The 16,448-nt window shown below is 43.3% G+C and overlaps 1 protein-coding gene across 1 annotated transcript in view; it reads left to right on the top strand.

Moving 5' to 3' along the window:
- The window catches only part of LOC138570286 (zinc finger protein 268-like), a 38,710-nt gene extending 22,621 nt beyond the window's left edge, over window positions 1-16,089 (top strand). The window contains exon 2 of the mRNA XM_069649057.1: window positions 8,185-16,089. Within this exon, the coding sequence (XP_069505158.1) occupies window positions 9,045-11,168 (2,124 nt within the window). The 5' untranslated portion in view covers window positions 8,185-9,044 and the 3' untranslated portion in view covers window positions 11,169-16,089. The remainder of the gene's footprint in view (window positions 1-8,184) is intronic.
- The last annotated feature ends 359 nt before the right edge of the window (window positions 16,090-16,448 follow it).

Below are 16,448 nucleotides of genomic sequence, written 5' to 3' on the forward strand. Positions count from 1 at the left end.
ACTGTGAAAATCAATCAGTTAACGTTGATAAAAAAGCCTCTAGATTCTACTTCCCAGGATTCAAATATACAATAAATATAATTCAGGACGTACACATATTTATGGTTGACACCATCCAGTCCAGCTCCACCATCGGTATATCAGGAGAGCCCGAATCCAACAGAGTCATTTTAAGGCCAATGTTCTTCTGAACTGCGCACAGAAGGCCACCAAAAGGCCTGCCCATCAAACCCCTCTGTGCCTTCACTACACATCACGCAACCGTCCATTGATGGAATAGTCTCTAGTCTAACCAGGTTTCTTGGAAATAAATTATTTCATATGCTACTCCTTAAGATGTATCGAATGAAGAGGGAAAAAGGTGGGAATGACCCCGAGTGTTCCAACAAGCCAACTTAAGGGGCCAGTTCACTCTTTTTCCAACACGTTTTGCTTGGTTCAGTGACTTCACTATAGTGGACCAATCAAAACCAATCCCTTTTGGTTGATTATCTTTAATCCCATCCAAATTATATACCGAGCCCAGAGCATTGGATTTGCAGGATAAGGTAATCTTTAAAGGGGGCCTAGTGGACCTGTCCACGGGATTCTCAAATCTATCCTTAATCGGCATACTCCCAGTCCCCACAGTTTTCCCCTGCCGTTCATAAACGACATAACCCAAACGATTCCCAAAAGATGGAACACGTGCGCTTCTTCCAATACCACTGAATGAAACACGTTGGAAGAGAAATGCAACCTAGTTAAATCTAACTGGAGATCTTTAACAAACTCCACTTGCAGGATATTGGAGGACCGTATTAACCCAAGTCTTGGGACCTCATTAAATAATGACGAAACATGAGGACGATTTTGAGGCAACAGCTTCCTGTCCCTAAATATCTGTATATCTGTTCAATATACACAATGTGTGCATACGACGAAAAGGCCTCCAACCCTAGGCCCAATCTACACCTTGTTTTCAAAAAACCTCAATCTGTTAACAGGTTGCTTCTCCTCCCTCGACCACTGATCTGCTCCCCCCCCCCCACAAGACTCATTCTTTGGCCGACAGACCACTCATCAATCTCCTGACTCCTGAATGTGTTATGGGCAAAACCTCTGCAAGGCTCACTTCACCACTACGCACCACTTGAATACTTTTTAGGTCTTGATCCCAAGTGTTACACACAATAACCATGGGCAATACTGGCTGAGCGGCACCCTTCTCCAGCTCTAAATCACCAGTAACAATTCTTACACATTCCTGGGGCCTAGTTATATGGTCAAAGGGCAACATAACTTCTGCTTCCTAATCATCATCATAACCAGGATGAATTGTGAGGATACACAGGTCCAACTTTTCTATACTGGGAGCTACTGGAGGAGGTACTGTTTTCAAAAAAATATGTAATCACATTTTCCCCCCTGCCAACTGGGGATTTTTTTTACCTTATTTTTGAGTGTTCATAACCCCCCATATATTTCTGGTTAGAAGAACCCATACTTGCCAACAGCCCAGTACCCCATATGATTTGTACCTTAGTTTTCAAAAATCTGATTTTGGACATTGGCGGATATTAAAACATCATTGGCCATCGTGGTCTGCTCTGACACGCCAACAACATTTTCACCGGCCAGAGCGGCCTTCCTGACCTCTCCCACCTCTTGCAAAACATTCCCTGGTTCGCCCCAATGACTGGGTACCCAGTCAGGTATTTAAGCGGCAAAGACATTCTTGTGAACCCTTGTTCTTAGATTTAGGGATATTTTGTAATGGTTTTTGGCTTTTAAGACAAAAAGATCTAATCCCTTATGGGAAACATTTGCAAATTCCTCGATACAGTTTTTCAGATCCCCTAGTACTACAATCTCTGGTGCATCAGATTGATCACTAATGGAGGTCATCACCTCTGGCACTGCCTGCACCTCTGGCACTGCCTGCACCTCTGCTAATGCCTGCACCTCTACTACTGCCTGCACCTCTGGTACTGCCTGCACCTCTGCTACAGCCTGAACCTCTGTCACTGCCTGCACCTCTGGCACTGCCTGCACCTCTGGTACTGCCTGCACCTCTGCTACTGTCTGCACCTCTGGTACTGCCTGCACCTCTGCTACTGCCTGAACCTCTGGCACTGTCTGCACCTCTGGCACTGCCTGCACCTCTGCTACTGCCTGCACCTCTGCTACTGCCTGCACCTCTGGTACCGCCTGTACCTCTGGCACGGCCTGCACCTCTGGCACGGCCTGCACCTCTGGTACTGGCTGCACCTCTGCTACTGCCCCTGCACCTGTGCTACTGCCTGCACCTCTGCTACTGCCTGCACCTCTGGCACTGCCTGCACCTCTCGTACTGCCTGCTCCTCTCTCAAGGCAACAGGCATTACAGACTTTTCACTTAAAGGAATGGTTTGGTCAGAAAATATTATTGGCCAAAAAGATTTTGTGAAATGGATGCCGACTGTGCTTGCGTTTGCGGCACTAATGAAGCAAAAGCCAGCCAGCTGTAGTAAATAAAAGCTACCACTGGGTGGCTTTTGCTTCATTGGTGCCGGACTCGGAGGACGGGGACCAGAGACTACAGGCAGGACAGCTACAGCTGCTTCTCGGTAAGTGCTATTTCTTTTTTAAATGGAGGAGGAGCCTGGAAAACTTAAATAAACTTAAATAAAACTGCAGCTTTTAAAATGTTGTATTTATGTTAGCGGTAGCTTCAGCTTGGAGCCCTCTGGGGGCCCGAGAGCCCCAAAGTGAAAGCTGCTGTAGGCAGAAACACAACGCGGTTGTGTTTCCATGCCGCGGTGTTTAGAAATACAACATTTTTGTATTTGTAAATGCCGCAGTATTTACAAATCCAAAAACGTTGTTATTCTGAATGCGGCAGCTTTCGCTGGGAGTCTCCTGGACTCCCTCAGGGTTGGGGGAGCCCAGGAGACTCCACGCAAAAGCTGCTGCTGTCAGAATAACAATGTTGTTGTATTTGTGATTGCTGTGGTTTTCCAACCCTACCAATCACAAATACAACGTTATATTTTTAATTGGTGCGCCTCAGCTTTTTGCCTTCATTTTACATTTTCTGTGCTTCCCTGGGCTTGGGGAGCACAGAAAACGTAAAATGAAAATAAAGGCAGCCTCCTCAGCTCTGCTCAAGCTGCAGTAAGCAAAAGCTCCCAGTAGGGGGCTTTTGCTGCTTGTTTAGTGCCGCAAAGGCAGAGCCGAGGAGGCTTCCCGAAATCACAAAATGGATGCCCCCTAATGCTTCCAATTTTAAGGTTTGAGCTTCATTTGCTCGAAAACTTCACATTGGGACTTAATAAAAATATATATTTAGATATTTGTTTTATTATTGGCCATCTTTTTGGCCAATAATATTTTCTGACCAAACCATTCCTTTAACGAGGTGATCTGGTGACTAACATTGGCAACGCTTTTTAAACATTTAATTCAAAGCATTAGGAATGTTATTGCAACTCGCCCCCTTGTCATTAGAGAAAGCCAAATAAAAACTTCAATAAAGCTTAATTTGGCCATTGAGGATGCCAAGGTGCCTTTAAGTCCCTATTGTCCGCAGGTTTCATAAGATCTCACCAAATTAGTCAAAGTAAAGTTTAAAGCATGCCACACTGGAGAAGCTGAGTTTGGAGGGTCAGAAGATGACAGACAATGGCTGCTTCACTGTGCACGGGTATCTGATGTGAATAAGCAGAGGGCTCAAACACCTTGAGGCATCGCAAGCATATAATGATGGCGAGCGAGACAGTCTTGTGGGCGGAATGGCACGCGATGGAGTCAAGCCCGCCACCTCAGTTCCCACATGGTCCTAAAGCCCTGAAACACCTGCATCCACATCAGGAATCAAACTCACACTCAAGTCCCAAGCAAATTCCGGGGCCGACACTGCTAAATCCGGCAGCACTGACAAAATGTCAGTGTCTGACACAGCATAGCTGGGTGCCACGTCCCCATTCATAAAGGACATCTGTGTCTCCTTATTAAAGTTGAATATGGAAGGAGCTCCCTGTGGTGTGGAGATACCCACCAGAACAGATAAAACTTCTGACCTCGGAATTATAGTGATAAAAAAAAGCATCTGCCATGGCAGCCCCCAAATGCGCACCGAGAAAGTAATTTACATCAAAAGCAACTTTACTCTGTAGCACGTACATTGTACTCTGCAAGTTTTCAGAGGAACTCCCACAGCTGTAGCCTGCTGAGACACAGCCTAACTTGCCAAAAAGACTCACCGATTGCATGTGCAGGAACCTTCACCAGCCTTCACTGAAACAAGTACCGCATACAGTGCCACCAACGGATGCGAGAGAGCAGAGGTGATTTTTCCAACAGGCTTCCTTAGCTGCATCCGTGGAAGAGACCTTGAGCCACACCCAGCAGGACTAAACACAATACACAGTGTGCGATATGCTGTGAGCGCTCCACGCAGTGCCAGTGTCTTTGTAGAAAGATCACACCTCATTCAACAGCCAGTAAAGACAGACTCTGCCACCACTTCCAAAGTCTCTGAATGTTACTGCTGCACAAAACACACTGTGCGACACAACGCCACAAAGGTATTACTTTGATTCGTAGAAGAGGGTATGTGTAACACAGGGGGAGAGCGCAGGACCCCAGAAGTAACAGTGAGAAGGAGAACCCCAATAAGGGGATGGCTTTTAAGGTACTTGGCAAAGGGAGGAGGGGAGGCGCAACCGAATACAGCATGAGTGTTAATCTCACTAAAACTAATATTATGCTGTTCTCTGCAAATAAAGTGAACAGGCCCAAAATGACGGTCAATTTTGGCTCGATCGATTATATTAGCTCACACAAATATCTGGGAGTAGCTATTGATAGTAGTGTAGAGCAGCAAACCCTGATAGTGAGTAAGACTCAGCGCGCCAAGCAGATCACCATGCGGGTACGTAGTTTTGTATTGCATTACGCTGGCTACTCATTAAAAGGCATTATGATGCTGTATAATCAGTGGTCTATCTCAGTTGTGGCATATGGTTTGGAAGCTTTGGCAATTGGTAATCTTTCATGGTAAGGCGGACTGTATTGAACCTTCCATCTACTTGCCCTATGCAATATATTCCTGTTGAATTTGCCCTGACAGCCCTTAAAGCCGTTATTTTGGAACAGAGAGGCCTTCTAACGCTGAAAGCATTATGTCACCCAGTTAGTCGGATGTTAAAACTAATATCATACAGTTACAAGGACCATAGTAAGTATGATGCATGTCAACTGATTAATATACTAATCTAAAATGGTCGTTTAATCGTTCCCACTGTGGGCGATATCATGCTGTGATATGATATGATGATATGATAGGTTATTTATAACAAGCTTAATGCCCGGAGGTTTCTAAGCACGGACCCGGGGATCGAACCTGTGTTGCTCCGTGTCGTCTTGCTTCCAAGGCGAGCACGTTGCCGCTAAGCTATCCTCCCTGGACAGCCTTTAAGGAGTGCGTTCAGAAGAGTGGCTGGGTTGATAACTTCAACTATATGAGTGCATTGCAGAATTACCATTATCTTGAGGGAATGGTTTATGCCTACCTCGTCCCTCAGAGGTATCTGATACGCTGCCCTGGTCCCTTGTGACCAGGTTTTGTATTTTGATGAGAATACATCAACTGCCAGTGAGAGCCACCTCTGGGACACAGGAGCAACTGGCAGCTGGCCAACGTTATTGTCGAGTTTGTACAAACATGTTGAACTTGGAGACAGTTCGACATGCTCTTCCTGCATGTCCCTTGTTGGAATCGTTGTACTCGACCATGTATGTGCGTTATGATCATCAACAATCCTTTATAGTCACAATACATTTTTGTTTAAACTCACCGTCAGAATCATATCCTATCGCTATGTTTAATGTATGGTCTGCTGCTGAAACCATATGGAACTGTATGATATAAAATGTACTATCTGACATTTTCTACAGTGAGCATCGCTCGGGCTTTATTCATCAGTGCTAATACGTAGATGTAGTTTAAAACTGCGAGAACACTTATGGTAAGTGACTGACTTAGCTTGAAACGTAATAGCACATATGTTTAGTATTAGTGCTTGAAAGTCAATAATGTAGGCAACTTAAGCTGGCAGCTGTGGACAAGGAAAAGAATGCTGGACCGGAGTATTGCTCTGAGCATATCCAGAATGTGCGATCACCTTGACTAGTGAAGCAATAATGTCTATGGTGGTAGTAGATATGTTTTGAAGAATTGAATTAAGTTTTTAAGTAAAAGTTGACGACTTCAGTTTTTACTTGATGATGAGACTATGAATTGGACAAGAAGTCGACATTTTGTGAAAAATGTATGTAAATGTGTTTAAATGTATGATGAATGATGATAATTTATATTTTGCTATGAAGTTTTATGTGAAAATTGTAAAGTTGTAAATGTTTGTTATAAACCACAAACAACTATATCAATAAATAAATAAAGGGAGGAAGCCCTAAAATCCAGAGGGAGTCAGAGGGGCCCTTGTGCTCCCCAGAAGAAAGTACAAGAACTGAGCTTGAGAAATCACTAAGCAGGAGACCTTCCTGTCTGGAACTGTCTGCAAGCCTTTTAATTCTCATTCTTCATGTATAATCCTGTTTACCAAGAACCTTTATGTGGCAGCCATCCTGAACCCATTTCCATGCAATAGTCTCATGTTTGACTTTATTCTGATGTCAGTAGTTGTGTGTTCCCTTGACCATGTGACAGCCCCTAAGCACTGTCCCTCTAGCCCCCTCGACCGTCGTACCCCTTCTTCCTTATCTACATGTCACTTTTGTTTTAAATGTGATGTCCTTGCTGTGCTTTCATGAATCAGATATGTTCTCCCCTTCATGGGTCCTCATGTAGTGTATGGTTGATATTTTCGGTGCAGCGCTTTGGTGAAATGGCTATATACATTTTAATAAAATACAAACCTGACTTCATCATTGACCCTGACATTATCCTCTTCAATGTGCTCAAACAGTCCTTGTAGGATTGCAACTCAAGTTGTGATATTGATAAACTGTACTGCGTTGAGTGGATAAGGCTGACAATGGGCAGGTAACCCGCTCTAGGTAGGCCCATGTGCAGCGAGGGCTTTAGGAGGGATCAGGGATGTAGTATACCCTGGCTGCCCGTCACAGCTGGATGTCAGAGGAGCTAATGTTGTCGGGGAAATATGGCTGCTACTGAAGAGGGTGCCCAATGTTCCTGAAAAATAGATATGAAAAAACCAAGATGGCTGCAATGGAATTTTAATCTCTCCATTTTGAAGTTGGGAATACAACTTTTCTTTGGGAAGCAAAAAAGGAATTCTTATTACCATTGGTGTATTTTAATTGTTTTTAAGCAAATTAAATATATATCTTGCTCTAAAACATATCCTTTATTAATCATACTTATGTGTGCCCGTAATTCATAATTCATGCAAATTAAAAGGTACATTTACACTGTAAACACCCTCTTCAGATGAGACATAATAATGTTCGTACCTTTTCCTGTGGCACTGCCATGCTGGCACCACTGACCCATAAATACCCTTAAAGCTGTGTAGGTGGAGACATGGTGGCGGGCTGTGTTGTGTCCACTGTCGGTTGTCTTTTGTTGAGAGTACTGTTATTGTTTTATTAGGAATATTTGCCTAAGTTTAGGGGATAACTGTGGTTGGATCTACACTTATCGTATGGTTGTTGTCGCCCGTTGGTGTAAATTTGCCTTTCATATCTAGATGGCATTCCTGAATTCCTTCCCCTTGTTCAGACTGATTTCCCCCTTGGCAAGACACTTCAAATAGACATCATGTATCTGCAGGGTTGGAGAAACTCAGTAAACCAGTTGTGTTCCATGATGTCTCTAGGTCTATCAGCCCAAGACAGGATTCCACCCTGTTCCTGCTCCGCGCTCTTTGCCGTGCACAGCAGAGCTGGTCAGCTGTCAATGTCGAGTTTGACATCCTGGCGGGGCAACCATTTTCAAACTCTAGTGACGGGCTCTTCACCACAATGTCCATGGTTTCTGGGTTGATTTTTATCTTGAGGCTGAGACCGGTGGGACAAACCATCTGACAGTCCTTTGCCCATTTCATATGTCATCCAGTGTTTCATAAGCTTGTTGTTATGAGGTAAAAACGTTCCATTGTGTTTTTTTCTGACTATTTGTGGTCATCTGTATTTTTTGCTTACTAAACACTAACGGATTTCTCTTTTTCATTCAAACAGGACAAAACGTAAAGACATCTGGAATAAGTGAATAATTTATAAAACATTTGGCTTGAAACGTTTTGCTGTGATAGTTTTGTCACATGAATGTTTTTTGCATGCATGAGAGAACTCATTCCCACCTTACAGACAATAACTCTGAAGCAGAAATATGACAGAATGCGAAGACCTTTCAAGAGAAAATACTATTATTATTGATGCTGGAGAGGTTTTCAAGGAGCAAAATCTATGTCCAGTCAGTATCTACCACTAGGTTCTATGTTATAGGACAGCTCTGTAGAACTCAATGGACTTCTGAACCACAGAGGGATGGCCACACACATATACTGAAAACATGTTTCTTCTATGTACAAGTGAATAATGGATGCAGCAAAATGAATGCAGGAGTCCCCAACTCTGGGACAGGATATCCAAATGTACTCAATGGAATTCATCCTGCAAAGAGTAATACAATGCGTTAAAGAATCCACAGAGAAGATGCTAACACAAAATAATGTGCAAATTGACTGAACCTGGCATAGCTTGCTAGAGATATGACCAACTAAACACGCTACTTGTGTGCAACGGATTAATAAGACCAAGGAAGTGCACAGAGTGATAAGCCTTCCAATACAGAGAGCCATCTAATGCTTCACCATTGAGTACCTACTTGAGAAAATGGAGTGAGTGGAGAGTCCAAAAGGAACTGAATATGGATGGGCCTTGTCGACGATCATTACTAAATAATGTCAAAGTGAGGACACTGGTGTACAGCATCCAGTACAAAAAAGTGCTGAAAACTAACTTTGGGCTGCAGTGATAGAAGTGGTTTCCATGACGATGATGATTCACAAGCCCTGCTGTGCTTTAAGTCTACCTTAATGATGATACCAAGGAGCTCCTTCAAGCAAACCATCAAGACAATGGAGGGATTTGATGCATTTTCGGAATCTGAAAATAGTTTCAAGCATCAATCTTCAATGTACCACACTGGTGAGAAGGAACTCACATTTTCGGAATGCAATGAGACTTTCAATCTAAAGTGTGACCCCTTGAGACATCAGAGAATACACACTGCGAAGAAACCATATACATGTTCTGAATGTGATAAGACCTTCAAACTAAAGGGTCATCTATTGCTACATCAGAGAAATCACACTGGAGAGAAACCATTTGCTTGTTCTGAGTGTGATAAGGCTTTCAAGCGAAATGATCACCTAGTGCAACATCAAAGAACTCACACTGGGGTGAAACCATATGCATGTTTTGAATGTGATAAGGCCTTCAACCAAAAGGGCCATCTATTGATACACCATAGAACTCATACTGGAGAGAAGCCATATACATGCTCTGAATGTGATAAGGCTTTCAAACAGAAGGGTACTCTAGTGCTACATCAAAGAAATCACACTGGGGAGATGCCATATACATGTTCTGAATGTGATAAGGCTTTCAAGGGAAAGGGTGATCTATTGGTACATCAAAGAAATCACACTGGGGGGAAACCATATGCATGTTCTGAATGTGATAAGGCCTTCAAACAAAAGGGTCATCTATTGCTACATCAAAGAAACCACACTGGAGTGATGCCATATACATGTTCTGAATGTTATAAGGCCTTCAAACAAAAAGGTAGTCTATTACTACATCAAAGAAATCACACTGGGGAGAAACCATATAAATGTTCTGAATGTGATAAGGCCTTCAAACAAAAGGGTAGTCTATTGTTACATCAAAGAAATCACACTGGAGAGAAACCGTATGCTTGTTCTGAGTGTGATAAGGCCTTCAAACAAAAGGGTAATCTATTGGTACATCAAAGAAATCACACAGGGGGGAAACCATATACATGTTCTGAGTGTGATAAGTCTTTCAAACTAAAGTGTGAGCTATTGAGACATCAGAGAACACACACTGCAGGGAAAGCATATACATGTTCTGAGTGTGATCAGGCATTCAAGGGAAAGTGGGACTTATTGCGCCATCATAGAACTCACACTGGGGTGAAGCCATATGCATGTTCTGAATGTGGCAAGGCTTTCAAACAAAAGCACCATCTATCGATACACCAGAGGAATCACAATGGTGTGAAACCATACACGTGTTGTGAATGTGATAAGGCCTTCAAACAAAAGGGTCATCTAGTGCTACACCAGAGAAATCACACTGGATGGAAACCATATGCATGCTCAGAATGTGATAAGACTTTTAATGGAAAGAGTGATCTATTGCGACATCAGAGAACTCACACTGGGGAGAAACCATATACATGTTCTGAATGTGATAAGACCTTCAAACTAAAGAGTCATCTATTGACACACCAGAGAACTCACGTGGGGACAAAACCATATGCATGTTCTGAATGTGATAAGGCCTTCAATGGAAAGGATGACCTATTGGTACATCAAAGAACCCACAGTGAGGAGAAACCATATGCATGTTCTGAGTGTGATAAAGCTTTCAAGCAAACGTGTGACCTATTGAGACATCAGAGAACTCACACTGCAGTGAAACCATATACATGTTCTGAGTGTGATAAAGCTTTCAAGGGAAAGTGGGACGTATTGAGACATCAAAGAACTCACACTGGGGAGAAACCTTATACATGTTCTGAATGTGATAAGGCTTTTAAACAAAAGCACCATCTATTGATACATCATAGAACTCACACTGGGAGCAAACCATACACATGTTCTGAGTGTGATAAAGCTTTTAAGGGAAAGAGTGACCTATTGAGACATAAGAGAACTCACACAGGAGAGAAACCACATACATGTTCTGAATGTGATAAGTCTTTCAATGAAAAGAGTGACCTATTGAGACATCAGATAACTCACACTAGGGTAAAACCACATACATGTTCTGATTGTGATAAGGCTTTCAAGGGAAAGAGGTACCTATTGAGACAACAGAGAAATCACACTGCTGTAAAAAACCATACACATGTTCTGAATGTGACAAGGCATTCAAACAAAAGGGTCACTATTGCTACATCAATGAACTAACACTGGGGAGATGCCATATACATGTTCTAAATATGACAAGGTAATCACAGGGAAGAGTTATTTTTTGAAACATCAAAGAATTCACTCTGGAGAGAAGCATATACATGTTCCAAATGTGATAAGGCCCTCAATGGAAAGGCTAACCTATAGTACATCAAAGAAATCACACAGGGAGGAAACCATATGCATGTTCTTAATGTGATAAGCCTTTCATGTCAACGGGTAATCTATTGAGACATCAGATAACTTGCGCTGGTGGGAAACCATATATTCAAAAGAACAGGTGATCTTTTGAAACATCAAAGAAAACACACACTTGGGTGGAACCATACACATGTTCTGAATGTGATAAGGCTTTCAATGGAGAGGTTGAACTATTTCTACATCAGCAATATCACACTGCTAACACCAAATGTTCTTACAGTGTTAGGGCATTCCACGAAAGAGTGATCTATTGATCTAATGAGCTATTCCTAAATCAGAGAATTCACACTAGAGAGAAACTATTTACATGTTCTACTTATGATATGTTTTTCTAGAGAAAGGATGGACTATTATTACATAGGAGAAATTGCAACCATATCATTGTTTTAAATGTGACAAGGAAAAAGTGCAAACTATTGTTACGTCAGAGAAATCACACTGGAATGAAAATCTACACATGTTCTGAATGTGTTATGGTTTTCAAGAAAAAGGGGGGGCTGTTGCTTCTTCAGAGAAATCCCAGGAAACCATACATGTTCTGACTGTGGGCCTCATCACAAGTTGGGCGGTATCCCGGTGGTAAAATTCCTGCCCTAATAGCATTACTGCCACCCGGTCTGGCGCTATTAGTGCCAGATCAAGGGTTGGGCGGTAATGGGTATTGCCCATTGGGTCCATTGGTCCCAATGGGGCATTTTTGGCATAATTAGCGCATGCTAATAGCGCTGCGCTAATTGCGCCCGAAAATGGCAATCTTTCTGGTGCATTTTTTTGGAGTTGGGGTAAATGCTGCGAGACTTATGTTTGGGCGGACCCTTAAATGTGGCGGTAATAGCGTTAGCACCGCATTTAAAGGCTTACGCCCAACTCGTGATGAGGCCGTGTGACAAGACGTTCAGTGGAAATGGTGAACTATTGATCCATCAGAGAAATCACACAGGGGCAGTAGATATTATCTGCTGCCCCAGTGGAGACTATGGCTGTTGTGATTAGGAGAAGCTTATCTCATCCCTTAACGAGGAGAGAAGAGAGTTTCCATCTCTTTACCTATACACAGAGTCCATTTACCTTTCACAACAAAGTTTAATGAGTTGGCCTCACGTTTTCCCTACTTTACATCATAGCATTGTGAACAATCACACAACCCGAAATATACTCCCAGATTGACATGACCTAATGCATCGAAAAGGGGGTAAAATAAAGAGAAAATAATACTATGCCTTAGAGAAGTACATTTCAAGAAGTCATTGACGTGTGCCACTCCTGCCTCTGCAGGAGGGGTAGGAAACCACTTTTGGTTTGCACAAAAGTAGAGCAACTTTACTTACACACTTCACAAACCAGAATCCCACCAGCTTTCAAGTACTCAACTAAATCAGAATCCACTGAATGGATATAGCACAGTTCCGTTCATCACAGAAAAGAATCACAACATTTTTTTATTAAGCATATTTGGTTTAACATAAAACCTTTATACTTCATTTATAAAATAATCACCAATCAGTTATTACATAATAGAATATTTGTATCAAAATACTTATAAGATATACATAATTCCGTAACAGCGTCATCAATGATGTGCTTCAATAGCCTCTCTTAAACATCAAACCAAATCAATAAATAAATGTAAAACAAATATGTGATTTCTACAAATATCCCATAGCATAAAACCTCAGTAAATCTGTAATTTACATACTCAACCATAAAAAGTATGTGTTTCCTCCCAAGCGCCCCTTAGATCAATCAAAAATGTGTATAACATGATCGCAATACAGATGCTATTACTATTCAGTTGTTAGTACCAGAACCAGAAGGAATTAACTTCCTCGAAGTGCAGGAAGTGTTCCGGTGTTCCGACACTGCCAGACTCTACTTTGTTGGTGTATGCTGTGCACAACCCCTGTGCTTTTGTATTTGGAGCGCTGCTCCTTTAAATCTACTTATATATAAACAGCACAGAAGCGAAGTGCAGGAAGCGTTCCGGTGTTTGGGGGGTGAGGAGGGTGAGCTGGACCTGGCCTTGAGAGGAGTTTGCTTTCTAGAACCCTCGGTGAGCTGGATCATCTTCATTTCCCCTCCCCTCTCGTTACACTTTGTGGGACTGTTGCACTCACCACGGCTGCAGCTTTTGTCCTGCAAGCTGCGCTGTCAGTGGGGCCAAGAGGAAAAGGGCTTAAGGTAGGACCCTTCGGAACCAAGTTTAATGGTTGATTGTTTCGGGTCGCTGGAACTTAATTATTGAGGCTGTCCATACACCATTCCCAATGCTTACTTTACGGCTATCTTTTCGGCAGCGACTGCAGGCCTGGCCTTGGAGCGCCCGTGTATGGCTTAAAAACATTTATCTTAGCATTGTTTTTATAACCCATGAAGTTTACCTGTGGAACATTTCCTTTATCCTTGCACTTCATCTTGGAACTGTTATATAACTGTCGCTGGGTGGCGCCTGTGGAGTCTTTGGAGGCAGTGGAAGAACCTCCATTGACGTGCCACCACATCAACTCCAACGCAATCCTGCTTTCCAGTCTCTCTGGCTTCCCTGGTTTGCATGCATCACTGTTGGTTCTGCCCCTTTTCCCTCACATTGCCACTGCACTGAGTGCTTTCCTTCTGCTCTGGTTTGCTCGCTAGTTCTTCTCCGCTTTTCTGCTCCCACTCCTTGTCACTCTCCGGCAGGCTGCTCCTCAACCCTGCTGTTTTTTGTTGCTTTCTCCTGGCAGGCTGCCCCTCAGACCTGTCATTCTCGGTGGCTTCCCCCTGCCAGCTCCTTTACTGCTCTTCCAGCATGCTGACCCTCTGCACTGCCATTCTCTGTGTCTCTCTCCCCGGCAGACTGCACCTCAGCTCTGCCTCTCTGCTATTGCTTCCTCGGCAGGCGACCAGTCCTGCCCATCTCTGCTGCCACTCTTTCTTTCCCCTGCAGCCTCTGTTCCTGTCCTGCTTATCTACTATTGTTTGTTGCCCTGATTTCCTTCATTGCTTACCTGGCTTCTGCTTCCTCCAGTGCCTCCTTATTCCTGGCTTTCATCCTTATTCCTGGCTTTCATGACATCTCTAGAATTGATCTACTGGGAATTGGCCGTCAGCAGTGTCAGACACCTACCTGGAATTCCTTGGATTCTCACGACCTACATTTCAGGAAGGAATGTTTTTTTGTAGCCTCAGGCTTTCCTTGTTCACCGGTAACTTCCGGGGGTTAGTCCCTTGTCTAGGCTGTTTGTCTAGCAGGCATAGTGGCTACCTCCCTGGGTCGACCATTCCTCTGCAAAGAACGGAAGACCTATAAGAAGAAAGGTGCACCCACACAATACGCCTTTTTTTAGGAAGAGAGGGACCCCTAGGAAACCCTTGGGGGCCCCCACCTATGCCCATGTTCCAATACCCCATGTGGAGACCCTCCAGAGGGAGGAGACACAACCGCTGGTAACAACAACCAGAAACCAACAAGAAATTCCCATTTTTTATTCTACCGAGATAAGCCTCTATGAAGCTGAACTCACTGTACTATCCAAAGGACTTTCATATGTACCAACTAACCCAATGGATTGGTTTCAACTTGACAAAGAACTGCAAAGCTTCTTCAGACTAATACGTCTGAAAGTACATTTCAAAGACTCAGAATATGACCCCCAAATAGAAGATACAGGCCAACACACCAAGTCAACTTATAGTCCCAATGATAGTGACATACCAACTTCTGTCATCGCTTTTGAAAAATGTATACGACAAGAGATGAACAAACTACAAAATGGTTCTAAAACGTTATGCCACAACTTGTCCAACATCGATCGTCAAGCCCTCAAAAACCTGGAAAATCACAACAATCTAGTTATCAAAAGCACGGACAAAGGAGGCGGGATCGTCATTCAAAAGATTCACCAATACAAGAAGATGGTAGCAGCACTCCTAGATGACACTACAAACTAAAGGAAGATCCTACAGCTGACATCAAAAACAACATACAAGAAACAACTAGATATGCCTTAGAGCAGGGATGGATCTCTGATAAAGAAGAAAAATATCCTAACACCTCAGAGGGCAGAATACCAGCTTTCTATGCCCTCCTTAGGATACACAAAGATGCCACTAATCCACCAGGGAGACCATCCATATCAGGCTGTGGCTCTATACTTGAACCTATCTGTAAATGTATAGATTTATTTCTAAAGCCGCTGAGCCAAAAAACTCAAACCTACCTGAGAGACAGCATGTTCACTATCACCACCTTCGAGAATATACACTTTGACAAATCTAAGGAGTTACTAGTCACAATGGACATAACAGCCCTCTACACTAATATTCCACAAGAGGCTGCTTTAGAATGTATCAGAAATCACCTCACCCACCACTTGACACAGAGCCGATTCCTGGTGAACTTTATAATTGAACTTCTTCAACTGCTCTTAGCAAGAACTATTTTCCCTTTGATGACACATTCTATTTACAAATCTGTGGAACCGCAATGGGGGCTGCTTTCGCCCCTACCTCGCTGTGATCTTTATGGTGTAATATGAAGAAACCTTTGTCCTCTCTACCAACAACCCATTCTCGAACTACATCACTCATTGGTACCGCTACATAGACAATATCATCTTCATATGGCATGGCAAAACTTCAGCACTAGGAGACTTCTACAAATGTCTGAACCAACAGACAGCCGAAATCAAATTCACTATGAACAGCAGCCCGGAAAGCATAACTTTCTAGACTTACAAATAATGGTAAAAACAAAGAGGTGATGGCTGGAAGGTTTAGACTTAATCTTAACCACTGGCAATGCTCTGGGCAACCCTCCAGACCACCGTTCTTCGCCTGCCAAGCCATTACAGAAGGGAAAAACCATATGCAAATCAGGCTTGGCCCCACCCCAAAAGGGGCAGTCCAGCCCGAACTGCTAGGCCACATCCCTTCTGCACGAGACCACAAGCATCCCCAAACATGTTTCGCCCTTGTTGGGGCTCATCAGTGAGGAGTAGCCTGGGTCTCTAGGCCCAGCAGGCACGGGACCCACGTCTGGGCATACCCGTCCCACTCGGAGTGACATAGCAAAAACAAAGAGGTGATGGCTGGAAGGTT

The sequence above is a fragment of the Ambystoma mexicanum genome, chromosome 2q (assembly GCF_040938575.1).
Source record: "Ambystoma mexicanum isolate Mex_15411 chromosome 2q, UKY_AmexF1_1, whole genome shotgun sequence".
Taxonomy (NCBI): Eukaryota; Metazoa; Chordata; class Amphibia; order Caudata; family Ambystomatidae; genus Ambystoma; species Ambystoma mexicanum.